The 27,731-nt window shown below is 51.2% G+C and overlaps 4 protein-coding genes, 1 long non-coding RNA gene and 1 pseudogene across 9 annotated transcripts in view; 2 read left to right on the top strand and 4 right to left on the bottom strand.

Moving 5' to 3' along the window:
• The window catches only part of LOC308184367, a 295,002-nt gene that overhangs the window by 93,061 nt on the left and 174,210 nt on the right, over positions 1-27,731 (bottom strand). The window lies entirely within an intron of this gene.
• LOC308184344 (olfactory receptor 14C36-like) overlaps positions 1-27,731 on the bottom strand; it is a 195,479-nt gene that overhangs the window by 55,930 nt on the left and 111,818 nt on the right. The gene's annotated exons all lie outside the window — the stretch shown is intronic.
• Positions 1-27,731, bottom strand: part of LOC308184361 (olfactory receptor 14C36-like) — a 155,969-nt gene that overhangs the window by 64,896 nt on the left and 63,342 nt on the right. The window lies entirely within an intron of this gene.
• LOC308184318 (antigen WC1.1-like) overlaps positions 1-27,731 on the top strand; it is a 146,797-nt gene that overhangs the window by 79,235 nt on the left and 39,831 nt on the right. The gene's annotated exons all lie outside the window — the stretch shown is intronic.
• Positions 3,934-4,961, top strand: LOC308184380 (olfactory receptor 14A16-like; the record flags this gene model as incomplete). Its single annotated transcript, XM_080571438.1, has 1 exon — positions 3,934-4,961. The coding sequence occupies exon 1, from the start codon at positions 3,975-3,977 to the stop codon at positions 4,959-4,961; it is 987 nt and encodes a 328-aa protein (XP_080427564.1). The 5' UTR covers positions 3,934-3,974.
• LOC308184326 (olfactory receptor 14A16-like) overlaps positions 13,386-27,731 on the bottom strand; it is a 169,329-nt pseudogene continuing 154,983 nt past the window's right edge. Inside the window, exon 2 of the transcript XR_013956159.1 lies at positions 13,386-16,609. The product of XR_013956159.1 is annotated as an olfactory receptor 14A16-like (transcript). The remainder of the gene's footprint in view (positions 16,610-27,731) is intronic.

Raw genomic sequence — 27,731 nt, 5'->3', positions numbered from 1 at the left:
AACCAGAAAGGCCAAACCCTGATGCCAGTTCTGGGCAGAGAGCTCCTGTCCCTCCCATGAGGCTCCAGGCTCTTCCTCAGGCAGTGGGGTGTGGGTTATGCAGTGCCAAGTGAAAGACAATGGTGTGACACCTCCTGGCCTCCCTCAGGAGGTGCAAAGAGGTGATGAGGCCCCATTGCTAAGAGGACAACATGTCTCCTCCTAGGCCTTGGTGCCAGAGAGAACTGTCAAAACCAAGGGGACAAGACCTTGGTATTCCTGGCTAAGTCTATCCTTGCCAGTGCCCTTGTCCATCTCCACCACTGGCTGCCCTATGATGTCCCATACCCATCCCTGTTTCCCTGCAGGCTGAAAACATGCATCTTGCTTTCCTACCTTGCTCTCAGCTTAGCATTTCTGTGCCTTCATTGATGTCTTTATCCTCCCCAGCTGTGCCCTGAAACATAGTGTCATAGAGTGATAACATATTACCTCCAGGGAAATTCTGACACTAAAGCATTACCCTTTCAGTGATATATCTTCCCTCTCATGCCCTGTCTCCACCATCCAAGCCTCAATTTCTAGAAAGTTTTCTCTCACACTCAGTTTCCCATGACCAAGGAAAGTTCCAACATCTCAGAAACTGTCCTTCACACAGACATCTACACCCATCAGCCTTCCTGTGACCAGTCATCTCTTCAGACAGAAGGAACCTCACCAGGGTCTTCCAAGCCCTGTGGCCTTCCTGCTGGCCTTTCAGCTCCTCAGATAGACAAAGAAGCCACGTGCTTGCTCCCAGTCCCTTGCCCAGCCATGCTCCTACTGATGTCCTATCAGCTCCAGAGGCAGAAGTGACCTCATAGTCACCACCACTGCCAGACACTTCAGTTTGGTTATTAAAGTCCAGGAATGAGGGATTCAGGGCTTAGTTGTTCAGATTTGGATTTAGGGAATAGATAGTGTCTTCCCAGGTTAGGGATTGGGCAGAGATTTAGGGAGAGGCTTTGGTTTTCTGCTTTGGGAACCCATTCAGTGTTTAGGGTATGGGCTGGATTTTTGGTTATGGTTTTATTTCTGCCTGGGTGAGGGCTAGGGTTAAGACAATTTAATGCTAGGAATTAAGGGCTGTGGACTACAGTGAGCAATGGGGTAAAAAACACTAAGTGGTTATGTCTAAGTGGTTATGGGCTTTGTCTTCAGGGTAAAGTTTGAGGTTGGTGATTACTACAGAGGCTTCATTTCAGGATGAGAGATAGCACTTAAGGGTAGGCCTAGGATTTATGGTTACTTGTTAGAAATATTACCAGTATCCAACATGAATTTATTCCGACTAAATGTTGCAGCAGCAGCAGCCTTACGTGAATCCCTCCTAACTCTTCAAAATCTTTCCTTTCTGTTAGCCAAGTCCCTCTTATCTCTCCCAAATCTCCCACCTTTATTCACCCAGCTTTCCCCTGGCCTCCCCTAATTTGTCACCGTGCTGGGGGCAGCTTTCTGATGGCCTTTATGACCTCAGAGGCTCTGACTCCCTGCTGTTGGCCAGCCAGGTTCTGGGACAGAAGTGACCTCACAGCCAGCAGCCACAGGGCTACAAGGAGCTGTTGTGCTCAGGAGGCCTCTTTCCAGCCCACCCAGGAGCAGTGGGTGCAGGGGATGCCCTACACAATCCCTCAGGTACTCTGCCTGCCAACCAGCTCATGCTTAAGAAGGCCTCCCACATGTCCAGACTCATGTTTCCTCATGCAGCCTTTAGAGAGCAAGGGCCCAGCCCAACCCCTGCTCTGCCAGTCCTCCCTGCCTCTCCCAGGAGGCCAGCACAGCCCAGACCCTCCCCAGCTCTCCACACCTCCCTGTCCTCTCCCCAACCCAGCCCAGCCGAGCAGAGCAGAGCAGCCCAGGCTGGGCTGGCCTCGAAGCAGCAAATGGAGAAGTGGAGGTCAGTGGCAGTGTCCCTGCTGCTGCCATCTGCAGGAGATCCCATACTCTTCCAAGGTGCAATCTTTTTAAAATACAATAGAGAAAATTTACTTGAAATCTAAAGAAGGAAATCTTCACTATGAGGTTGGTGAGGCACTGGAAAAGGTTCTTCAGAGAAGTAGAACCCCGCTTCCCTAGCAGTGTTCAAGGCCAGGGTGGATGGGACCGTGAGGAACCTGGTCTTGTGGAATGTGCCTCTGACCATGGCAGCGGGGCTGGAACAAGAAGGTCTTTAAGGTCCCCTCCAACCCAAGCCATTCCATAGTTCTATGAGAGTGGAGGCACAAAATTGGTTGTGTAGCTTGTATAGACAAAGGAATTTCTATTTCTGTGAAAAAGTTTCCTCCCCCTGAAAAACAACAAGTGCTCGGAAGAGATGGAATGCAGCCTGCATCATTTGTGGGTGTCCGGTCTCACAATGGGACAAGAAAAGATGATTCTCATGCCAAACTCTTCTTTTGAATTAAGGGAAAAGACACCACTGGAAGTAAGAGTCCATCCCCAGCTAAGAGAAGAAAAATCAGTGACTGCTTCAGCCTGTTTCAAAGTTGATTCCCCTGGAGGCTCAGGGACTTGTCAAGAGCTCCGTGTGCTGCTGAGCTGGGCCAGGCTCCTGGGCCCAAGGGGAGCTCCTGGCAAGCGGGCAGCGCTGCAGAGAGACAGCTCTGCCCACGAGCAGCTCCTCTGCACAGCGCAGCAGGGCTGGGGGCACTGCCTGCAGGGGACAAGGGCGGCTGGGAGAAGGGAGGGAGATGTTAAAGGCAGTGTGGAGGGGGGCTGCTGAGAGCTCACTGCGGGAGAAATCTTCCCAGCCCTGAACAGGGTAAGTCTCTGGCTGCAGGGCAAGGCAGCTGTTGTTCCTGGTGCCATCTCCAGATTTGCTGGCAAATCCCACAGCCCATGGGATCTTTCAGGAGGACTCTCAGAGTTTCTTTGGAGAAGAGAATGACAAGGTTCAGAGCAGGGATTACCTGCCCAAGCTCTCAGAGGGACAGGACATGAGACTTCATTCTTGCAGGGCCGGCTGCAGGCTGTGCAGCCGGGGTGCAGGCAGGGGTGGCCAGGGCTGTGGTGCAGAGCAGGGTCCCTGCTGTGCCCCAGGGGCTGTGTGCCGGGGCAGGGCCTCTGCTGCCTGCCAGGCTCAGCACTCAGCCTGCCCGGGGAGCTGCCCAGGGCACTGCAGGGAGAAGGTGTGGGCGGAAGGAGCCCCCCCCCCCAGCAGGACAGGGCAGGGTCCTGGTGATGCCCAGAGGCTGCTGCCTGGGGCAGGCTGCTCACAGCTCCAGAGCACTCCCAAGGTGTCTCAGAATGGACTCCACAAGAGAAATGCCAGAGCAAGGGATTCTTGAAGAGAAGCATTCTGTGCTTTGAGATTTCTCCTCTTGCTTTACTGGGTGGCAGACGACGAAGGGAGTTTATTTTTCCATTATGATAAAGACACTGAGTCCCCCGTTCTTGTTACCTTCTCTTAGGTTAGAGCTGGTCCTTAGACTCTGAACTTGAGGAGTTGTCCCTTAAATATGTCCTGGGACAGGAGGTGTCTGCAAGGCAGACCTGAGCACACAGCTGGTGGGACAGAGTCTGTGAGCAATGGCAGGGAGGAGATGTGGGGACAGGGAAGCAGCTGCCAGCAGGGCCAGTACCTGGCAGCAGAGACCTGGGCAGGGAGGGAGAGGGAGCTGCTGCCTGGAACACCAAGGGAGGAGGGAGTCAGGCACTCCCTGGCAGGCCTGCAGTGCAGGCACCTTCTCTGCAGCAACCCCCTGCTCTCCTCTGACACCCAGCACAGCCTCTGCCCTCAGGGGCTTTAGGGCATGAGCCACCTCCTCCTCATCTGGACCTCCAGAAGAGAGGAGCCTGTGTCCTGCAAGGTGATACACAACGAGGAGGCTGAGTCCCTGCCCTGCAGTGTCATGTCCATAGCTGAAATGCAAGCTCAGAGAGTGGTGATTTCGGTGAGAGAAGGAGTGGGTTTTACTCAGAGAAGTTTCTCTAACTTTTCTCTCTTTTTTTTCTCAATGGACCGGTCCCAGAGACAGCAAATGTCCAACAGCAGCTTCCCCAACGAGTTCCTCCTCCTGGCATTCGCAGACACCCGCGAGCTGCAGCTCCTGCACTTCGGGCTCTTCCTGGCCATCTACCTGGCTGCCCTCCTGGGCAATGGCCTCATCCTCACAGCCGTAGCCTGCGACCACCGCCTCCACACCCCCATGTACTTCTTCCTCCTCAACCTCGCCCTCCTCGACCTGGGCTCCATCTCTACCACTGTCCCCAAAGCCATGGCCAGTTCCCTCTGGGACACCAGGGCCATTTCCTATGCAGGTTGTGCTACCCAGGTCTTCATGTTTCTTGTGTTTGTAGCAGCAGAGTTTTATCTTCTCACCATCATGGCCTATGACCGCTACATTGCCATCTGCAAACCCCTGCACTATGGGACAATAATGGACAGCAGAACTTGTGTCAACATGGCAGCAGCTGCCTGGGGCTGTACTTTTCTCAACGCTGTGCTGCACACTGCCAATACCTTTTCCCTCCCCCTCTGCCAAGGCAATGCCCTGGACCAGTTCTTCTGTGAAATTCCCCAGATCCTCAAGCTCTCCTGCTCAGATGACTACATCAGAGAAGCTGGGTTTCTTGTTGTTAGCTTCTCTTTTGTATCTGGGTGTTTTGCTTTCATTCTTTTCTCCTATGTGCAGATCTTCAGGGCTGTGTTGAGGATCCCCTCTAAGCAGGGCCGGCACAAAGCCTTTTCCACATGCTTCCCTCACCTGGTCGTGGTCTCCTTGTTTCTCAGCACTGGCTTATTTGCCTACCTAAAACCTCCATCCATGTCCTCCTCCTCCCTCAATCTTTTGCTGGCAGTTCAGTACTCGGTGGTGCCTCCAGCAGTGAATCCCCTCATCTACAGCATGAGGAACCAGGAGCTGAAGAATGCAGTGTGGAAAGTGATGACTGGACATTTTTCTGAAGCAATAAACTGCCCATCTTTTACATACTGCTCATAATGTAACATTGCAGCTTCAGACCCAATATATTTGGTGCTTTTTAATTTTTATGTTTTAAATTTCATTTCCGTTATTCATGATAGAATAAGAAATGTATTTGTTCATCCTCTTCCATTTCAGTATCTAGCTGTCTATTGTGACATAGGAACCTGGTGTGAAGGAGCCAGGCTCTCTGTGTATTTAAATAATAGAAAGGACCTGGCAATGACTTGCTTGCCTGAGATCCTCCCTCAGAGACCTGTGGTGGAGCTGCAGGGGCACTTGGCTGTGTGAAGAGGTGGAGGGAAAAAGAATCCTGGCACAGCAGCAATGTCAGGGAGTCCCAGGGCTTGGTCTGTCTGGAAGTGCTTTCCTTCACCACCCATGCTCTCCTTCAAAGCCCTTTTGTTGCTGTGAGGACTGATTGCTCTTGTCGCTTGCTCACCGTGCTGCCTGTTTGGCAGTCCTGTGTCCACAGGCAGGGACAGGCCAGGGGCACTTCTCTAACACAGCTGGCTCTGTACCAGCATCTCCAGCATAAAAGGGGATGTGCTGAGGGCAGTGTCTGAAGGCTCAGCTCTTCTCCCAAAGCTGCTCTCATGGATATTGCAAAGGGATGGACTCAAAGGAGGCTTCTTGCTTTGTTTGTTTCTCTTCCATGAGTCTCTGACTCTGAAGAAGGCTGGCTATCTGTGCGCACCCTCCATGGCCAAAGAGCCACTTGTGTGGGAGGCAGTCAGTGGCAGTGCCCCCCACCAGCTGGCTCTGCCTTCCCAGCCTGACCAGCACGGCCCTGCAGAGTGCCCCCACGGCCCCACGCACCACAGCCCCCTAGCTCTGCAGAGCAGCACCGCCAGCTCGGGGGCTGTGGGCAACATGGGCAGGGGCTGCAGGAATGGCTGCTCAGGCCAGCCCAGACGTGATGGGCTGGGGCAAGACTGTGTGGGACATGGGGTGTCTCAGGAGCAGAGCAGGGCGCTGTGTGTGTGCAGTGCTGCCTGAGGATCCCAGGGCCAGCAGTGTTTTAGTGTGCTGTGCTGGGAAGCAGGGCTGTCCTAGGGAGCTGCAGGATGCCCAGGGGTGGGGAGTCTCCTGCAGATGGCAGGAGCAGAGACACTGCCTTTGACCTCCACTTCTCCATTTTCTGCTTTAGGGCCAGCCCAGCCTCAGTTCCTCTGTTGGGCTGGGCTGGGCTTGGCTGGGCTGGACAGAGGAGAGGGAGGTGTGGAGAGCTGGGGAGGGTCTGGACTGGGCTGGCCTCCTGGGAGAGGCTGGGGGAACCACAGTGCAGTCTGGGCTGGGCCCTTGTTCACTGGATATGGATATGACCAATGCCAAATAACATGACTTTCACACTAATTCCTTCTCTGCAGAGCTCTCAACACTCTCCTACAACATATATTAAGTTCTTGATTTAATTTTCCACACAGCAGTGGCCATTTCCTTCAGGATGCCCTGGAGGAACTAAAGGCTGCATGGGGAACATGACTCCGGATGTGTGGGAGTCCTTCTGAAGCATGAGCTGGTTGGCAGGCGGACTACCTGAGGGATTGTGCAGGGCATCCCCTGTGCCCGGTGCTCCTGGGGGGGCTGGGAAGAGGCCTCCTGAGCACAACAGCTCCTTGTGGCCCTGTGGATGCTGGCTGTGAGGTCACTTCTGTCCCAGCCCCTGGCTGGCCAACAGCAGGGAGGCAGAGCCTCTGAGGTCATAAAGGCCATCAGAAAGCTGCCCCCAACAGGGTGACATGTTACAGGAGGCCAGGGGGAAGCTGGAAGAATAAAGGTGGGAGATCTGGGGGAGGGAAGAGGGGTTTGGCTAACAGAAAAGAAAGATTTGGAAGAGGTAAGAGGGGTTCAGTTAAGGCTGATGCTGCTAAAAGACTCACTGGAAAAATATTTGTTTTATTTCCTGGCAATATTTCTAACCAGCAACCTGAAAACCTGGTGCTACCCTAAATGCTATCCCTTACACTCAAAGGAATCCACTGCTCTCATCCCCAACCTCAAATCCTACTTTGAAGTCCAGCCCACACCACATCAGCACATTCCATTTTTAACTCATTGCTCTCGATAATCCATATCCCTTAATCCCTAGCATTAAACTGCCAGCCTTAACACCAACCCTCGTCCCATAACAAACCATATAATAAATGCCTAACCAGAAATCTATCTCATACCCTAAACACTGACTGGGTACTCAAAGCAGAACACCAAAGCCTCCCTATAAGACTCTGCCCAATCCCTAAACATGGAATGCAAGATCTAATCCCTAAACTCTGTCTTGAATACCTAATCCTCAAATCCCTCATTCCTGCACTCTTATCACAAAACTCAAGTTGCCTGGCCCCATGAGGCTGAGAAGGGCTTGAGAGTTTCTGTAGCAATTGCTTGGTCTTGGTAGAGGCAGGTAAGGTGACATGGACCTGGTCAGGTCATAGGGCTCAAGGAGGAAATGGGTGGTCAGCTGTGGTCAGCTGTGCCTCAGGATCTCAGGAGGCAGCAGGAGGCCCATGGCTGTGCAAATGGGTGTCAGGGCACTTCTGCCTGAGGACCTGATAGGCCACCTTCAGGCACATGGATGGTCAATGAGGATACCATTTTTGCTCTCATAAGCAACTGAGGAACTGCTGACATGCAGCTAGTGTAAATCTTTATTTCAAGGTCATTCCTACTCTACTCCACTTGCCGAGGTGATCGGCTCTGGGGCAGACGCGTTCTGCAGTGGAGCGGGGCATAGGGACAGGCAGGGCTTTTTTTCCAGCATCAAGGCCACTCGAGGGAGCCGCCAGGATCCGGCAGCCCCCGCGAGGGAGGCTGACGAGGCGTAGGCAGAGCCAGCAGCGCCTCCTCCCCGGCCATTCAAAAGCAGCCCCTAGGGAGCGCGAGCGACCAGGAGCGCAGCGAACAGGGCAGGCAAACAGGGCGTGATGCATCAGAAAGGCGGGGCGCAGCAGTTTGCATGGCAGTTCGTGCAGGCAGGGTGAGCAGGGGGGTCAGAGATGGCAGAACGTTCCCCCCCCCACCCATACGAACAACTCCTCTAACGGCTGTCGACCACTAGCTGGGCTGCAATGGTCTACACCAGGCAGACTGCTCTCTCTAGAAAGTCTGTAACCACCCAGACTGACTGCCTGCCCAAAAATGCGGCAGTTCAGGTCTCTGGGTGCAGGGAGTGTCTGAGCCTGTTGCTGCCATCTGAGGGAGGCAGAGGCACTGTGTGTGTGAGGTGCGAGCAGGTGGATGACCTGGTCCGCCTGGTGGCAGAGCTCAGGGAGGAGGTGGAGAGGTTGAGGGCTATCAGGGAGTGTGAGCGGGAGATAGACTGGTGGAGTGACTCCCTGCAGGGCCTGAAGGAGAGGTACTGGGGTGAGACACCCGAAATGGGGGTGGACCCCCTTCCCTGTCAGGCAGAGGGAGGGGACCTAGGAGTTAAGGAGGAATGGAGACAGGCCCCTGCTCGACCTCGCAGGCGACGCCCCCCCACCACCCCCACCTTCCCAGCTGTGTGTACACAACAGGTTTGAGGCCCTAGAGCTTGAGAGACTGGCGGGTGAAGATGAGGTAGAAAGTCTACCCAGGAGGATACCTAGGGCGAGGAGGTCGACTCCACGCCTCAAGACTGCCTCCACCAAGAAGGATAGAAGGGTAATCGTTGTAGGCGACTCCCTTCTCCGGGGGACAGAGGGCCCTATTTGTCAGCCTGACCCTACCCATAGGGATGTCTGCTGCCTCCCTGGGGCCAGGGTCAGGGATGTTGCCAGAAAGCTTCCCAACCTGGTTCGCCCCTCTGACTACTATCCGCTTTTGATAGTCCAAACTGGCAGTGATAATATTGAAGAGAGAAGCCTGAAGGCTATCAAACAGGACTTTAGGGGACTGGGACAGTTAGTGGATGGAGCGGGAGTACAGGTGGTGTTTTCGTCCATCCCTATAGTAGCAGGTAGATTAGCAGTTACAGAGTGGACACGGAAAGCCCACCTGATTAACGCTTGGCTCAGAGGCTGGTGCCAACACAGAACTTTTGGCTTTTTTGACCATGGGGCGCTTTACTCGGCACCCGGCCTGAAATGTAAGTGCACAGGATCCATGTCCAAGGATACATGAACTCCTCATCCTGGTGGTGATCAAGGAAGAGGAGGACACTTTGTCAGCACCGTGCAAGGCAGTGCACAGCAGCTGTCCCGGTCCCTGTCTTTTCTACCTCCTGCAGCCACTGCAATGAGCGACAGTCACCTTGAAGGCTTATGCCATGCTCTTCTGATCCATGCAGAGGTTTCAGATACCCAGAAATATCAGAAATGGCCTCAGAAACCAATGTCCAGGTTATCCCATCTATTTTTATTCACAGTTTCTTATCCACATGCTATCTCTCCTCCAGCTGGACTCCACTCTTCCCACATTATTCCTTTGCTAAGGACCCCCCCAGTGCATCAGCTGCACTCAGTACTTTGGAAACTTGGTTGTACATGTTACACGTGGGCCATGTCCATGGTGGAGATGGAGAGAAGTTCCTTTCTACTTCATGTCTCCCATGTGGCTGTCTCATGTGGAGAAATCTCAGCTGATGAGCTAGAGGCCTCAGAAAAATTTTGTCTCTCCATAAACCTCCAGAGAAATATCTTCATATGTCCAAGTGTTCATCCAGCAATGATCTTTGTGTTTTGTGTTTGCTAAAAGTTGAGAGGCAGACAGCCCTTAAAATTGTTATCTCCAGTGAGCTAAAGCAGCCCTGTGTTTTAGTTGCTCTCTGCTCTGTGTTGAGGAAGGATTTAGCCAGCTGGCATTGAGCAAACCAGGTTCTTTGCAAGGAAGCATCAGAGAGGTGATTCCCCCTCCATTCTGCTCTCATGAGACCCCACTTGCCTTGCTGCATCTAATTGTGGGGCCCCCAGTGCAAGAAAGGTATAGACCAGTTAGAGGGGCTACAGTACAGGGCAATGATAAGAGGGAACAAATAACTCTCCTACAAAGAAAGTCTGAGAGTGTTGCAGTTTTTCAACATGGAGAAGAGAAGGCTCCAGAGACTTTATTGATTCTTTTCAGTATTTCAAAGGAGCTCATGAGAAAGAAAAACTTTTATTTTATTTATTATTATTAATTTTATTTTATTTTATTTTATTTTATTTTATTTTATTTTATTTTATTTTATTTTATTTTATTTTATTTTATTTTATTTTATTTTATTTTATTTTATTTTATTTATCAGGGTCTGTAGTGACAGAACAAGGGGTCATGATTTTGAACTGAAAGGGCGTAGATATAGGTTAGATATAAGGAAGAAAGATCTTAGGATGAGAGTAGTGCAGCACTGGAAGAGGTTTCCCAGAGAAGTTGTGAATGCCCCATCTCTGGAAGTGTTCAAAGTTGGGATGGAACGGCCTTTCAGCAGCCTTATGTATTGAGAGATGCCCCTGACCATAACAGGGGCATTGTACTAGATGATCCTATAGTCCTTTTCAAGCCTAAACTGTTCCTAGATTGTATCATTCTTTGATTCTAAGATTCTATGACTATCACACTATGATCTAGTTGCTGCTTTAAGCCTCAAGGAGTTCATAGCTTTTACTTCCTTTATGTATTCTAACGCTGTCTTTAGGCAACTCCTGAACTATGTTTTTACAAAGTCTTTCATGTCTACTGACTGAAAAAAATGTTGATGAGACCATCCCTTGTGGGAGGTGAGCCTCATTACATACAACCTAGAGCTAGCACACAACTGAGCAGTGTGTTTTATTGATTATTAAGCTTTATCATACTTTATTTTAGTTTCCTTGCAATTAAGAGTCATTCTTCTCCACTTGTGTGCAGCCTGTTCTCTAAGGAAAGCAGGAGGGAGTTGGGACAAAGGAGCTACAAGGTGCAACTGCAGACTTGAGTGGAGAATCCTGATGTCAGGAGAAGTGATGCAAGTCCTAGGGGATCAATGAGAGAAATGGTGAGAACTGGAGAGGTGAGGAGCAAGTTTGTCTGTACAGTGTCAAACTTCTCCTACCTGTCCAGACCTCTTTAAGAGACTCTTAGGCCTCTCTGTATCTCAATAAGCCCCAAGGTGTAGTTGCTGACAACTTTATCAACTTCAGCTCCTGAGAGGAGACTGATGAAATCTCTCAGAAAGCCCAAGTCAGAAGCCAAACCCAAAGTCCTTCAAAGCACTGATTGGTCCTGCTGAGGGCCATTACTGACAAAGCCCCATGGACTCCTTAGGGCAGGTAATTGGAGGCCATGATTACAGGTAGGCCAAGGCCCTGTGCAGGCGGCTCTGAGGCTGAGAAAATGCTGGCTTTGTTTCATCAAGCAGAAAGACCAAGCCTTGCTTGCAGCTCTGGGCAGAGAGGCCCTGCCCCTCATGTGAATCTCCAGACTCTTCCTCCGTCGGTGGGATGTGTGGTATGCAGTGCCAAGTGAAAGACAGTGGTATGAAACCTCTTGGCCTCTGTCAGGAAGTGCAAAGAGGAGACGAGCCCCAATTGCTAAGAGGACAACATGTCTCCTCCCAGGCCCTGGTGGCAGAGAGACTTGCCATAGCCAAGGGCACAAGACCGTTGTTTTCTTGGCTAACTCTCGCCTTGCCAGTACCGTTGTCCATCTCTACCACTGGCTGTCCTATGATGTCCCACACCTGTTCCCATTTCCCTTCAGGATACAAACACCCATCTTGCTTTCCTACTCTGGTCCAACCTTGGCGTTTCCATAGCTTCATTGATATCTCTACCTCCCTAGTTTTTCTCTCACATGCTGTGTCCAACTACCAAGAAAAGCTCCATCATCTTTCAAACTACCCTTCAGAAAAGGCATGCTAAATCATCCTTCTTGTTTCCTGTTATCTGACTATACAGAAGGAACCTCACCTTAATCTTCCAAGCCACGTGGCCTTCCTGCTGGCCTTTCAGCTCTTCAGTTAGACACAACCAAGCCACATGCCTGCTGTATGTCATGTATTCAGGCACAAGGGACTTGAAAACCCACATCCAAGGCAGCTTCTGCATGGGCCTTTCAGGTACTTGGGCAGAGGGCGTCACACAAGCACCATGCCAGCCAGCTGCCTTCTGCTGGCCTGTGAGAGACACTGGCAGATGTGAGCCTAAAAGGCCACCTGCCAGCCAGGAGGCAAGGGTTGACCTGTCATATGCTTCAAAGAATGGGACCTCCCAGTCCCTTGCCCAGCCATGCTCCTGCTGCTGGCCTCTCAGCTCCAGAGGCAGAAGTGACCTCGCAGTCACCACCAAAGCCAACTGCTTCCTGCTTGATTCAGACTTTCTAAGGCACAGGCGACACCTTATAAGAACGTACCTACAAGGTGTCCTCCTTGACGCCCAACACCCACAAAATAAAAGCAAAGTCGTTGTCGTCCTACAAGGCCATGCATCTCCTGATGGCCTTTCAGCTTCTCTGATGGGCAGGAGAGAGCGTTGTGCAACCTCTGTTAGGTACTAGAGTAGCTATGATGTTGAAATAACGACTTACACTTGCAGCGTGCCAGTGGCTCATCAGTTCCTTATGACAGCTAAAATGCCACCCTCATAGACCAGCCATGTGCCTGGAGGTGGCCTATCAAGACCTCAGGCAGAAGTGCCCTGACACCCACCTGCACAGCCATGGGCCTCCTGCTGCCTTCTGAGGTCCTGAGGCACATCTGACCTCAACAGAGAATCCCCACCCATCTCCCCCTTGAGCCCTGTGGCCTGACCAGATCCATGTCACCTCACCTGCCTCCTCCAAGACCAAGTCATTGCTGCAGGACGTCTCAAGCGCTGCTCAGAATCACGCAGACAAACCGCTTCAGTTTTGTGATAAGTGTGTAGGAATGAGGGATTTGAGGATTAGGTGTTCAGGTTAAGGTCTAGGGATTGGATCTTCCTTCCATGTTTAGTATTGGGCAGAGTCTTAGAGAGAGGCTTTGGTGTTCTGCTTTTAATACCCAGTCAGAGTTTAGGGTATGGGCTAGATTTTTGGTTAGGGTTTTATTATGTGCTTTGTTACTGAATGAGGGTTAGTGTTAAAGCTGACAAATTAATGCTACGGATTAAGGACTAGGGATTACCGAGAGCAATAGGTTAAGACTAATGGTAACAGGTTATGTGCCTGGGATTTGACTTCAAGGTAGGATTTGAATTTAGGGATTACAGCAATGGATTCCTTACAGGATGAGGGATAGCATTAAGACTAACACCAGGTTTAAAGGTTCCTGGTTAGAAATATTACCAGTGGTCTAACATAAATGTTCTCCCAGTGAGTGTTGCACCAGCAGCAGCATTACCTGAACCCCTCCTAAATCTTCAAAATCTTTCCTTCCTGTTAGCCAAACCCCTCTTCTCTCCCCCAGAATTCTCAGCTTTATTCTCCCAGCTTTCCCTTGGCCTCCCCAAATTTGTCACCATGTTGGGGGCAGCTTTCTGATGGCCTTTATGACCTCAGAGGCTCTGCCTCCCTGCTGTTGGCCAGCCAGGTGCTGGGACAGAAGTGACCTCACAGCCAGCATCCACAGGGCTACAAGGAGCTGTTGTGCTCAGGAGGCCTCTTCCCAGCCCACCCAGGAGCAGTGGGTGCAGGGGATGCCCTGCACAATCCCTCAGGTACTCTGCCTGCCAACCAGCTCATGCTTCAGAAGACCTCCCACACATCCTGACTCACGTTTTCCCATGAAGACTTTAGAAACTCCAGGTCCCAGTGAAGGAAATGTGTGGAAAAGAACTATGCAAATATTTTAGGAAAACTTTGAGAACTCTGCGGAGAAGGAGTTAGCATAATAGTAATGAACACTAGTATTGCTTTATTCATCTGGTTTCCCAAAGGACCATAGTGCCAAAAAGAAGTGACCTGGAAACTCTGTTCCACCTGACATGATGGCAACCTTAGGGAATAGTTTATGGCACTTGGGCTTCCTCAGGATCATCTCACTGCACCAATACTATGGTCACTCTCATATGGACAAGGTAAAGATGGACTCCTGATTTAGTAATTTAGTGTCCGTACCTAGAGAAAGAAACCACCTGTGTGAGCTGGGGTGAGAGCCCAGTGCTGCGAACGGTGCTTGCAAGGGGCTGATCTAGGGCCATTGCCCTGGGGCAGCATCTGCCAGGGCATCCAGAGAAGAAGGGCCCAGCCCAGCCCCTGCTCAGCTGGTCCTCCCTGTCTCTCCCAGGAGACCAGCCCAGCTCAGCCCCTCCCCAGCTCTCCATACTTCCCTCTCCTTTCCCCAGCCCAGCCCAGCAATGCAGCCCAGGTTGGTCAGGCCCCAAAGCAGCAAATGGAGGAGTGGAGGTCAGTGGCAGTGTCCCTGCTGCTGCAATTTGCAGGAAATTCCCCACCCACAGGCATTCTGCACGCTTGTAGGCTGGCCCCGCTCCCCAGCACAGCACACCAAAACACTGCTGGCCCTGGGGCTCCTCAGGCAGCACCACTGCACACACACAGCGCCCTGCTCTGCTCCCGGGACAACCCATGTCCCACGCAGCCTCTCCCCAGGCCAGTCTGGGCTGGCCTGAGCAGCCATTCCTGCAGCCCCTGCCCATGCTGCCCACAGCCCCCGACCTGGCGGTGCTGCTCTGCAGAGTGAGGGGGCTGTGGTGCGCGGGGCCATGGGGGCACTTTGCAGGGCCGTGCTGGTCAGGCTGGGAAGGCAGAGCCAGCTGGTGGGGGGCACTGCCACTGACTGCCTCCCACCATAATTGGTTATTTGGCCGTGAAGGGTGAGCACAGATAGCCGGCCTTCTTCAGAGTCAGAGACTCATGGAATAGTCTGAGCTGGAAGGGACCCACCAGGATCATCTAGTCCAACTCATTTCCAATGTCAGGAGAAGTTTTGGGGTGATTCACTCGATCCAGACTGTGAAATTTCACTGATTGAATAACTAATAATTTTCCCAACGCCTTTCCCATTTCCTGGTGTTGCAGAGCTCTGCTTTGTCTGTGGAATGCAAATAGTGATCACATTTCTCTCTGGACTACCTTACCATCAGTAAAAGAAGTAAAAGTAAAGATGGAAGGAAAACATAATGAAAATATCTCGGTCTGTAATGAGTTGCATTATCAGTGATATGCAGATGACAGTAACTATATTGCTTCTGAAAAACACGCAGACATCACTTTCCACACTGCATCTTTCAGCACCTGATTCCTCATGCTGTAGATGAGGGGGTTCACTGCTGGAGTCAACACTGAGTACAGAACTGCTAGTAAAATATTCAGGGATGAGGAGGACATGGATGGGGGTCTCAAGTAGGCAAATATGCCAGTGCTGATGTACAGGGAGACAATGGCAAGGTGAGGGAGGCACGTGGAAAAGGCTTTGTGCCGTCCCTGCTCTGAGGCAATCCTCAGCACAGCCCTGAAGATCTGCATGTAGGAGTACAGAATGAAAAGAAAACACACTAAAAGTGAACATGCAGTAAAAAGAATAAGCCCAGCTTCTCTGAGGTAGGCATCTGAGCAGGAGAGCTTGAGGATCTGGGGAATTTCACAGAAGAACTGGTCCAGGGCATCGCCTTGGCAGAATGGAAGGGAAAATGTATTGGCAGTGTGAAGCACAGCATGGAGAAACCCACTACCCCAGGCAGCTGCTGCCATGTTGACACAGGTTTTGCCACTTATGATGGTCCTGTAGTGCAGGGGTTTGCAGATGGCAATGTAGCGGTCGTAGGCCATGACGGTGAGAAGGTAAAACTCCGCTAGAATAAAGACAGCAAACATAAAGACCTGGGCAGCACAACTGAAGAAGGAAATGGTCTTGGTGTCCCACAGGGAATTGGCCATGGCTTTGGGGAGTGTGACGGAGATGCAGCCGTCACACAGATGTCAAGGAGGGCGAGGTTGAGGAGGAAGAAGTACATGGGGGTGTGGAGGCGGTGGTCGCAGGCTACGGCTGTGAGGATGAGGCCATTGCCCAGGAGGGCAGCCAGGTAGATGCCCAGGAAGAGCCCGAAGTGCAGGAGCTGCAGCTCGCGTGTGTCTGCAAATGCCAGGAGGAGGAACTCTGTGGGTAAGCTGCTGTTGAACATTTGCTGCCTCGGGGCATGGTTGGCTGTCCATGGGGGAATAGACAGTGACAAGTTACAGAGGCTTTTCTGAGCAAAACCTAAACCATATTTCACAGAAACCTCCTCACCAAGACTGCATCCTCGCTGCATCTTCATCTGAAGAAGACTTGCTCCTGCCTGGAGCTCTGGGTTTCTCTGCCTAAGGGTGCTACAGAGAACATGCAGACTCTCTGTAGGCCCAGCAGGAGTCAGTACAAGCATACAGTATATGCTAAAGAGCACCAGGGATGGATATCAGGTGTCCGCTGGCCAGAGGCATCTCCCTACTTAAAGGTGCTGAGAAAAAGTTCCAACAATCCCACAAGAAACAATGAAGGTGGTGTTGGTGCTGTCTGTAGACTAAAGAGTGTGGAGCGAAATTGTGAGGTTCCTCAAAGACCTACAGGTCTCTTTCAGTGTAATGCCCTGTGAGTTTCAGTCCCTTCTACAATCCTGACAACACCATTATCATCCCGACTGCCCTCGAAAAGCAGGAAGATTAAAGCAGAGACCTCAGAGAGTGTCTTCCCTTCAGGTACAGGAGGTGTTGTTCTTGCCTTTCAAGAATCTCCCCTAGAGATGCCCTGGGGGTGCTGTGGAGCTCTGAGCAGCCTGCCCCAGGCAGTAGCATCTGGGCACCAGCAGGACCCTGCCCTGTCTTGCCCTGACGGGGGGCTCGTTCCACCTGCAGCTTCTCCCCGCATCTCCATGGGAAGCTCCCCGGGCAAGCTGAGTGCTGAGCCTGGCAGGCGGCAGAGGCCCTGCCCTGGCACACAGCCCCTGGGGTACAACAGGGACCCTGCTCTGCACCACAGCCCTGGGCACCCCTGCCTGCACCCTGCCTGCACAGCCTGCAGCCAGCCTCGTGATAAGGAACAATCATGTTCTGTCACTCTGAGAGCTTTGGCAGATAATCCCTGCTCCAGAGGTTTTCACTCCCCTCTTATACAAAGAAACTCTGAGGGTTCTTCTGAAAAATCCCCATAGGCTGCAGGATTTGTCAGCAAATCTGGAGATGGCAACAGGAACAACTGCTGTGTTGCCCTGCAGCCAGAGACTTACCCTGTTCAGGGCTGGGAAGATTTCTCCTGCAGTGAGCTCTCAGCAGCCCCCTTCCACACTGCCTTTAACATCTCCCTCCCTTCTCCCAGCCGCCCTTGTCCCCTGCAGGCAGTGCCCCCAGCCCTGCTGCGCTGTGCAGAGGAGCTGCTCGTGGGCAGAGCTGTCTCTCTGCAGCGCTGCCCGCTTGCCAGGAGCTCCCCTTGGGCCCAGGAGCCCGGCCCAGCTCAGCAGCACAGGGAGTTCTTCAGAAGTCCCTGGACCTCCAGGGGAATCAACTTTGAAACAGACTGAAGCAATCACTAATGTTCCTTCCCTCCACTGGCGAAGGAAACTCATTTCCAGCACTGTCGTTCCTCATATCAGGAAAAGTATGATGTCCAGAAATCACCTTTCCATGTCCTGGTTTTAAGCAGAACACTCACACAAGAACAGGGAGGGATCTGCCTTCCCCCTGATGAGGGAAGTTTTTCATCTGAGTCAACCAAGGCATCTCTTTCTTTTTTTTCAGTCCAGATGCTAGAAGGGGTTCAGCTGCCTCTCATGCCTCACACAAGCCCACAGGAGCTGGGATTCCTCTTGCCTTTGTTCAGGTGGGCACAAACCAGACATCTGCATGTCTGCTGCGTGTCTCAGCTGCCAGCACATTTAATGGAGGTGGAAGGCAGGAGGGAGATGTTCAGATGCAGACACCAGGTGACGTTGGAGGAGTCAGAGTGACATTTGAGTGACATTTGTGGTGTCAGATTTCTCTGGGTCAGAAACAGAGATGATATGAGGAAACTGCTAGCAGCTGTAGCCCAATGGCAAAGAAGTAAAGGCAGGACCTATCCAACCTCTCAAAACTTTATTGCTCCCAGTTCCGTTTAGATATGAAATGTAGATGTGAAATATGCCAAGATAAATATGTTTGGGGGATACAATACCTTATTTATGTTATTGGGAGGACATGCATTTTTGGAAATATCTATATAATTTTATATTTGCATAGAGGGAACTTCCTCATCTTGCTGGGACATGTCCCAGACCTATGAAAACAATCATAAATCTTCTAGACAAGCTACAAAATTCTGAAAATGAAGACTTCTTACACACCGAGAAGAACAACAACACAACATCTTTTTATTTATTTCACAGAATCACAGAATGGTTGTGCTTAGAAGGGCCCTCCAGAGATCATCTAGTCCAACCCCCCTACTCAAGCAGGCTCACCTAGAGCATGTTACACAGGGTCACATCCAGGTGGATTTTGATTATCTCCAAAGAAGGAGACTCCACAGCCTCTCTGGGCAGTCTGTTCCAGTGCTCTGTCACCCAGACTGTAAAGAAGTTCTTCCTCATATGACAATGAAATCTCCTGTCATTCAATTCCTACCCATTACCCCTTGTCCTATCACTCACCACCACTAAGAAGAGTTTGGCTCCATCCACTTCACATTGTCCCCTCAAGCATTTATAAAGGCTGATAAGATCCCCTCTCAGTCTCCTCTTCTCTAGGCTAAACAGACCCAGCTTGCTTAGTCTTTCCTCACAGGACAGATGCTCCAATACCTTAATCATCTTTGTGGCTCTACGCTGGACCCTCTCTAGAAGTTCTACGTCCCTTTTGTACTGGGGAGCCCAGAACTGGACACGGTACTCCACGTGTGGCCTCACCAGGGCTGAGCAGAGGGGGAGGACCACCTCTTTCGAACTGGTGTCCACACTCCCGATGCAGGCTAGGATCTCATTGGCCTTCTTGGCCACAAGGGCACATTGCTGGCTCATGGCTAACTTCTCCACCACGACTCCCAGGTCCCCCTCTGCAGAGCTGCACTCCAGCAGGTCAGCCCCCAACCTGTACTGGTGCCCGGGGTTGTTTCTCCCCAGGTGCAGGACCCTGCACTTGACCTTGTTGAACCTCATGAGGTTCCTCTCTGCCCAACTCTCCAGCCTGTCCAGGTCCTTCTGAGTGGCCGCACAGGCCTCTGATGTGTCAAAAACTTTGACAAGCTTTGTATTGTCCACAAACTTGCTTAGGGTGTGCTCTGCCCCTTCATCTAGATCATTGATGAATAAGTTGGATGGCACTGGACCCAGTACTGACCCCTGGGAGACACCACGAGCCACAGACCTCCAACTAGACTCAACACCGTTGAGCACAACACAGAGCTCTGCCATCCAGCCAGTTCTTGATCCACCCCACTGTGCACTCATGGATCCCACAGTTCCAGAGCTTGCCCAGGAGGATGTTATGGGAGACAGTGTCAAAAGTCTTGCTGAATCAAGGTAGACAACATCCACTGCTCTCCCCTCATCCATCCATCCATTTAGTCATCTCATCGTAGAAGGCTACCAGGTGGGTTAAACCCAACTTCCCCTTGATGAATCCATGGTGACTGCTTCTGATCACCTTCTTTTCCTCCATGTGCTTAGAGATGGCCTCAAGGATGAGCTGCTCCATCACCTTTCCAGGGATGGAGGTGAGGATGACTGGCCTGTAGTTGCCTGGGTCTTCCTTCTTGCCCTCCTTGAAGACTGGAGTAATGTTGGCTTTCTTCCAGTCCTCAGGCACCTCTCCTCTCCTCCAAGACATTTTGAACATGATAGAGAGTGGCTTAGCAATAATGCCTGCCAGTTCCCTCAGCACCCTCAGGTGCATCCCATTGGGGCCCATAGGTTTGTGGGTGTCTACCTTGCCTAAATAACCTCTAAGCCAATCCCCTTCACCATGGGGAAAGTCTTCTTCCCTCCAGGTTTTCCCTCTTGTTTCCAGGCTCAGTAGTGCTTGGGTTCTAGCCTTAGCAGTGAAGACCAAAGCAACGAAGGCATTCAGTAACTCTACCTTCTCTGTATCCGCCATCACCAAGGTACCCACCTCCTTTAGCTGAGCACTCACATTTTCCTCAGTCTTCCTTTTGCTGCTGATGTATTTGAAGAAGCCCTTCTTGTTATCCCTGATGTCTCTCACTAAATGTAATTCTAACTGAGCCTTGGCCTTTCTCATTGCATCCCTGCATTCTCTGACAATGTTCCTAAATTCCACCCAAGTTGTCTGTTTCTTCTTCCACATCACGTACATTTTCTTCTTCTGCTTACGTTTTCCCAAGAGCTCCTTGTCCATCCATGCAGTTCTCCTGCCCCCCTTGCTCAACTTCTTTCTTGTAAGGATGCACCAACCCTGAGCTTGGAGGAAGTGGTGCTTGAATATTAGCCAGCTCTCCTGGACACCCTTTCCCCTCAGGCCCTGGCCCAGAGGATTCTTCCAATTAGGTCTCCAAAGAGGTCAAAGTTAACTGTCTTGAAATCCACGGTTGCAGTCCTCCTTTTGCCCTGATTCCTCCTTGCAGGATCTTGAACTCCAGCATCTCATGATCACTGCAGCCGAGACTGCCCTCAACCTTCATGTTTCCAACTAGACCATCTCTGTTTGCTAGCACCAAGTCCAGCAGCGCCCTTCTCCTTGTTGGCTTACTTTCTTCCTGCATCAAGAAGTTATCTGCAATGGTCTGCAGTAACCTCCTGGACCATTTGTTCTGAGCTGTGTTGTCTCCCCAGCAAATATCTGGGTGGTTGAAGTTCCCCATAAGAAGCAGGGCCTGAGAACATAAGGCAACTTGCAGCTGCCTGTAGAAGGCCTCATCCACTTCCTCTTCCTGATCCAGTGGCCTGTAGTAAACACCCACCACACTGTCACCCTTGTTGGCCTGCCCTTTGATCCTCACCCATAGGTTCTCGTCTTGCACTTCGTCCCCACCTAGGCAGAGCTGCATACATTCCAGTTGCTCACTGACATAAAGAGCAACTCCACCACCTCGCCTTCCTGGCCTGTCCTCACTAAAATCACAAAGCCGTCCATGGCCACATTCTGGTCATGGGAGATGTCCCGCCATGTCTCAGTCATTGCAACGAGATCATAACCCTGCAACCGCACACACACCTCCAGTTCCCCTTGGTTATTCCCCATGCTGCGTGCATTTACATAGAGGCATTTGAGTTGGGCTCCCAATGCGTTTGCCTTTCTGGATGGGGCAACTTTAACTCATCCATCTGGGCCTGCGGGAGCTCTCCTGTTAAGCTCTGTTCCCTCTCTAGGCTCTGGGCATCCTTTGCTGGCTCTGGTGTTCATCTGGCATGAGTGGGATGGCATGTCATCCCGTACCTTATCCCCAGCATCCCTGATGATATCTCCCATCGATACAAACTGGAGTCAAAGGCATCCTACTGCTATGCCACAATTGATATACCTAAAGCATTTTTCTCCATTCCTTTGCCAGCAGCATGCAGGTCACAGTTTGCTTTAATTTGGAAGGGAGTCCAGTCCACCTGAAATCAACTGCCCTGGGGTGGAAACACAGCCCTACTATATGCCATGGACTGATTCAGACCGCCCTGGAGCAGGGCAAGCTCTTGAACACCAGCAGTACATTGATGGCATCATTATGTGGGGTTAGAAAGCAGAGGCTGTTCTTGAGAAAGGGAAGAACATGTACCAAATCCTTCTGAAATATGATTTTGCACTGAAAAAATAAGGTCAAGAGACAGGCACACTGGATCCTGATGCAGGTCGGCCGTGGTCAAGGGGGCCACTGCAGAGGCACGGGATGGGCATCGTTCAGCAGGTGGTGAGCAATTGCATTGTGCATCCTTGCTTTGTACATATTATTATTATTATTATTATCATCATCATCATTATTCTCTCTTCTTTTTCTGTCCTATCAAACTGTCCTTATCTCAACACGTGAGCTTTTGGGGGGTGAGGGTGAGCTGTGTGGTGCTCAGGTGCCTACCAGGTTAATCTTAATACTTATGATTTCCTATCAATCAGTATAAAATACTTAATTTACAGTCATCCTTTTGGGAAGGTAAACCTCAGTGGAGACATTCAAGATGAGGAGCTTGTTTGCTGTTTGGAAAATTGCTGCATGTTTTCCTGTTGTTTGCTTGAAAATGAGGAAAAAACTTCTGTGTCTGTGTGCAGCCAGGTCTCTGAGGAAAGCAGGTGGGAGCTGGTGCAAAGGGGCTGTAACATCCAGCTGCAGACTTCAGTGCAGAAGGCTGGTGTAAGGAAAAGTGATGCAAGTGCCAGGTGGCCAATGAGAGAAATGTCAGGGTTAGGGTGGTGAGGAGCAAGGTTGTCCGTGCACTGTCAGACCTCAAGAGTCTGCTTTTCCTCCCTATGGATGTCTCCATAGGAGAAGCCCTGGATTAATATCAATTGAAGAAAGATGCTCAAAGCTGAAATGCAACAAAATTCACCTTTTAGAACTAGAAAAGATTTTTATTATGTGCTTTTTGAAATCTTCCTCCTTAACTACACCATGAAGGCTCTCCAATTAGCTGTCCATGTCCTGAACACTTGAATAAAACTATGGAAGACATATGGTTCCTTAGGTGTTTCTGCATTTTAATGAATTCCATGGTGGATTTTGGTGCTCAGTCTCTGAAGCCCGGGTACTGAGAGGAGAATGATGCAATTGCTTGAGAAAGTAAAGTCAGAAGGAAAAGTTGAAGTGACTTGGAGTATTAATGGTCCCCACTGAGGGCCGTTACCAAGAGATTCTCCTCAGGGACTTGTTAGGGCAGATAATTGGAGGCCATGCTTACAGATAGGCAAAGCACTGTGCTGAGAAAACTCTGGGTTTGTTGTGGTGAAGTAAAAGGGCCAGGTCCTGACTCCAGCAACTGGGAGGGAAGATCCTGCACCCCCATGTATGTCTCAGGGCTTTTCCTGGGGGTCTGTGGGATGTGGTGGGCAGTGTGATGCCATGAGAAGAACAATGGTATGACACCTCCCTGCCTCTGCACAGGGTCTCAAGAAAGCAATAAGCCCCCTTGCAATGACTATATCTCATCTCCTTACAAGCTCTATCCAAGGGGACAAAAATGTCAGGGCTGTTGGGGCCTTCTCTTCTTACCAGCACCCACCTCTTCACCCTCTCCAGACTTTCTTGTGCTGCCCCACACTTTGCCCTATTTCCTTGAAGGCTGCAGACACCCATCTCTGTTCACCACCTTGCTCTCATCCCAGCATTTCCGTGGTTTCACCGATGTCTCGTCAACCCTCACCAGCTGTTCCTTGAAACACAAAGCCATGGTCTGATCACAGACACTCTTTGGGTGACCTCTGGCACCACAGCACAACACTTTGAGGGACATTTCTTCCTCTTCATGGCCAGCGCCAACCTTCCAAGGTGCACTTTGCGGCAGTTTATTCTCTCCTGCTCTTTTCTACTACCAAAGAAAGCTCCATCAGGGTGGAAACCACTCCTAAAGTAGGCATCCCAACCCATCGGCCTTCTAGTGACCTGTTAGCCAACCAGACAGAAGTCACCTCACCAGCATCTTCCAAGCCATGGTCCTGCTGCTCGCCTTACAGCTTCTTGTGTAGACACAACCAAGCCTTGTTCCTGCTTCTGTCCACTCATGTAATCGAGCAGAGGGGACAGGACAACTCATGTTCAGGCCTTCTTTCTGTCTGGGTCCTCCTGAGTATGTAGGCAGAGGGGATCCCACAGTCAGCATGCCAACCAGGTGCCTTCTGCTGGCCTACCAGGTCCACTGGCAGATGTCAGCTGAAAAGTACAGATCCTAGGTGAAAGTGTGACCTGTCAGCTACTTCAGACAGAAGTGACCTCACAATCCCTTTCCGTGACACGTTCCTGCTCCTGCCCTATCAACTGCAGAGACAGAGGTGACCTCACAGTCCCTTCCACAGTCACATTCCTCCTGCTGGTGCGGGAGATCCTGAGGCAGAGCTGAGCTCATCAGAGCATTCCCACCCATCTCCTCCTTGTGGCCTACAAGCTGACCAAATCCATGGCCTCTCACATTCATCACTGAACGCCGTGTGACTGCACAGCAATCTCACGATTCCTGCCCTGCCCCAAGGGACGAAGAACCTAAAGTTAAGGGTTAGGAAAAGGGTTAAAGGTGAGAAGGTTAATGCACAGGAAGACAGGCTTTGGATGATAGTTGTTCATGTATGCCATTAGGGACTACGGCAAACTTTTCTAGGTGAGACATTAAGCAGAGTTTTAGTGGGAGGGTTTGGTGTTCTGCTTGGGGTGTCAGGTCTGTGGTTAGGGTATGGGCAAGCTCTTTGGCTGAGGGTTTTGTTTAGGTCTGCAAGAAGACTAGGGTTAAATAGAGCATTTTAATGCTAGTGTTAAGGGCAGGGATCAGGGTGAGCAAGAGAGGGTCATAGAAAGGGGTTATGGACTAATTTTGGCTTCAAGGGATATTGTGGTCAAAAGTTAGAGCAGTGGATTCCTGTCAGGGTGTGGAGTGGCATTTAGATTTAGGTATTAATGTAACAGGTTAAAATAGGGTAAGGGCCTCACATGACTGCTTTAAGTCAGCTTTATGGTGGGATCAACATTACCTGAATATTCTTACCTCTCCAAAATCGTTAGCTTCTGCTGTCCAAGCTCCTCTTTCCTCCCCCAAATCTCACATCTCTCCTGGCCAGGCTCCTCCTTTTTCCCCACATCAATCATCTTCTTAGGGGCAGCTTTCTGATGGCTTTCATGAACTCAGAGTATCTGTCTCACCTCTGTTGGCTCCTCTGTTCCTGAGAAAGAAGCAGCTCCTAAGCCATCATGGAGAAGGACACAAAGGCTGTCGGAGCACCCTGCACAATGTGCCCAGCAGCTCTGCAACACCACAAAAGTGCGCTTCCTGCCTACATGTTTTGGTTCCAGAATGGCTCCTATGGACTCAGGGTAACTTCTTCCATGGCCTTGTGAAGGCTTTGTGTTCCCCCAGGCATCTGGGAGGCAGTGGCCCCCTCTGTGTAGAAAACTGAAAGCAGCCCTGAAGGATGAATGAGGCAAAAGCTGAAACCTCTGACATGACAACACCCGTTCAAGACCTCTTCCTCAATGGGGCCTACCAGGTACTTAGGGAGAGAGGATCTCACAAACTATGTGCAAAGCAGGTGCATCTGCTGGCCTGTCATGGAGACCAGCAGATGTGAACCTAGAGGCACAGATCCCAGCCAGGAGTCAAGGGATGACCTGTCAGCTACTTCAGAAAGAAGTCAACTCACAGACTGTTTAACAGCCATTCCCTTCCTACTGGACTTAGAGCTTCTGAGGCACCACTGCCCTCCTAATACCATACCTACAAAACACCCCCTTCTTGGGCCAGAGTCTGCCCAGGTAGAAGTGAGCTGGTTGTGATCCTTCAAGCCCATGGCACTGCTGCTGGACTCCCAGCCTCTCTGACGCACAGCAGCCAGCTCTGTGCCACTCCTGTGGGGTGCTAGGGCAGGAGGGACCTTGCAGGCAATGTTCCAGCCCCGTGCCTGTTTGTGGTCTCTCAGCTCCTTGTGCACAGTGAAGATCATGCTCACGTCCAGAAGTCATGTGCCTGAAGCTGGCCTAGAAGACACTCAGGGGAAGCGCCCTCCCAGCCCCAGCCCCAGCCCCAGCCCCAGCTGGCAGTGCTGCTCTGCAGAGCGAGTGCCCAGTTGTTGGGCACCACTGTGGACCCTGGAGCACGGGGGCATCCCAGGGCAGTGCTGGGCAGGCTGGGAGGCAGACACAGCTCATGGGGTCACTGATATTGCCCCAGGGCTGGAATAATTCACTCGCCAGATTCCTTTGCTGGGGCTGCTGCATGCCCCGGGGCTGCAGAGCTCTCCTATGCCTGTTCACACCAGATTGAGCACTTGAGCTCTGGTCAGTCCACCTTGGACAGGCTCACGCTCTGCAGTTGTCTCCCAGGTTCATATTTCCCCTGCAGATCACCTGGGCTCCCCTGGAAGCTCCTGGATCCCTCCAGGGAAAAAACAAACAAACAAACAAAAAAACTCCTCTGCCATCACCACCATCGTGTTCTGTGGAGCCCGAGTGTCTAGGAATTAGAAATATTCATCAGCTGCATGGCCACTAGCAACTAACAGGGAACTTGTGAACTAGCCCCAAATCCCTAAACTCCATGCTGGGACACTGCTCTCACCACCCTGAGCCCATCTGGAAAGCAGCAAAGGCCAGAGCCTCTTGTGAGTCTCTTCCTTGGGCTTGTTCTTGACAGCAACTTTGCAGGAAGGCCTCAGCCTTCAGGCAGTGCCCGGAGGAGATCCCCTCTTAGGAGGGAAGTGCTGCAGCAAGTGGAGGCCAGCTGTGCCACTGCCGTGCCCACTGCCTGTCCCTGCCTGCAGTCCCAGCACAGCCCCACAGCAGCACTGGCACCAAGCTACAGGAGCAGCCGGGCCTGACCCCACCAGCAGGGCTCAGCACGAGAGGGCGGCAGTGGCAAGAGAGCAGCTCTGCAGGCACCAAGCGCTGGTGCTCCCTGGCCGTGCTGCTGGGATGGGGCTCTTTTCCTCTTCACCCCTGCACAGGGGGACTTCCCCTGCATATCCAGACCAGGTCTCAGAGGAAGGACGTCAGACAAAGAAGGCAGTGCAGGCTCCTTTCTTTTGTTTATATTCACAGAGAGCCTAGCTCGTTGTGTGCAGAGTCTTTGAACTATGCTCAACAAGTAGACACTGAAATGGAAATGGCATGAATAATACAATTTTAATGTGCAAAATGAGCCAAATTAAAAAAAAAAAAAAAAAGTTGAAATAAACATACACACACACACAGACACACAGAATATTGACCATTCCTGTAATAACTGACATTACCACAAAATCACAGAATCCTCTAGGTTGGAAGGGACCTCCAAGATCACCTAGTCCAACCTATGTCCTAACCCTAACAAGTCCTCCACTAAACCATATCACTATGCTCTCTGTCTGAACGTCTTTTAAATACCTCCAGGGATGGTGACTCAACCACTTCCCTGGGCAGCCCGTTCCAATGCCTAACACCCCTTTCAGTAAAGAACTTTTTCCTAAAATCCAACCTAAAACTCCCATGGCACAAATTTCACCCATTGCCCCTCATTCTATCACCGGGCATGTGGGAGAATAGATCAACCCCCACCTCACTACAGCCTCCTTTAAGATATCTGTAGAGTGCAATAAGGTCTCCCCTGAACCTTCTCTTTTCCAGGCTGAACAATCCCAGCTCCCTCAGCCACTCCTTGTAAGACTTGTTCTCCAGACCCCTCAACAGCTTCGTCGCCCTTCTCTGGACATGCTCCAGCACCTCCATGTCCCTCCTGTAGTGAGGGGCCCAAAACTGAACACAGTACTCGAGGGGCAGCCTCACCTGAGCTGAGTACAGGGGGACAATCACTTCCCTAGTCCTGCTGGCCACAATGTTTCTGATACAAGCCAAGATGCTGTTGGCCTTCTTGGCCACCTGAGCACACTGCTGGCTCACATTCAGCCGACTATCAACCAATACTCCCAGGTCCTTCTCTGCCAGGCAGCTTTCCAACCACTCATCTCCCAGCCTGTAGCGCTGCTTGGGGTTGTTACGCCCCAGATGCAGGACCCGGCACTTGGCCTTGTTGAACTTCACGCAGTTGACCTCAGCCCATCGGTCCAGCCTATGCAGATCCTCCTGCAGAGCCTTCCTACCCTCGAGCAGATCGACACACGCACCTAACTTGGTGTCGTCTGCAAGCTTACTGAGGGTGCACTCGATCCCTTCATCCAGGTCATCGATAAAGATATTAAAAAGAACTGGCCCTAATACTGAGCCCTTGGGGACTCCACTTATGACCGGCCTCCAACTGCTGGTCACTAGTGGAGTCCTCCATTCACAACACTTTGGGCCCAGCTACCCAGCCAGTTTCTAACCCAACGCGTGATGACACTCAAGATAACCTGTTCAAT

The sequence above is a fragment of the Anser brachyrhynchus genome, assembly GCF_964034855.1.
Source record: "Anser brachyrhynchus genome assembly, chromosome: 31".
Lineage (NCBI taxonomy): Eukaryota > Metazoa > Chordata > Aves > Anseriformes > Anatidae > Anser > Anser brachyrhynchus.
This window is presented reverse-complemented; position numbering and strand designations above follow the sequence as displayed.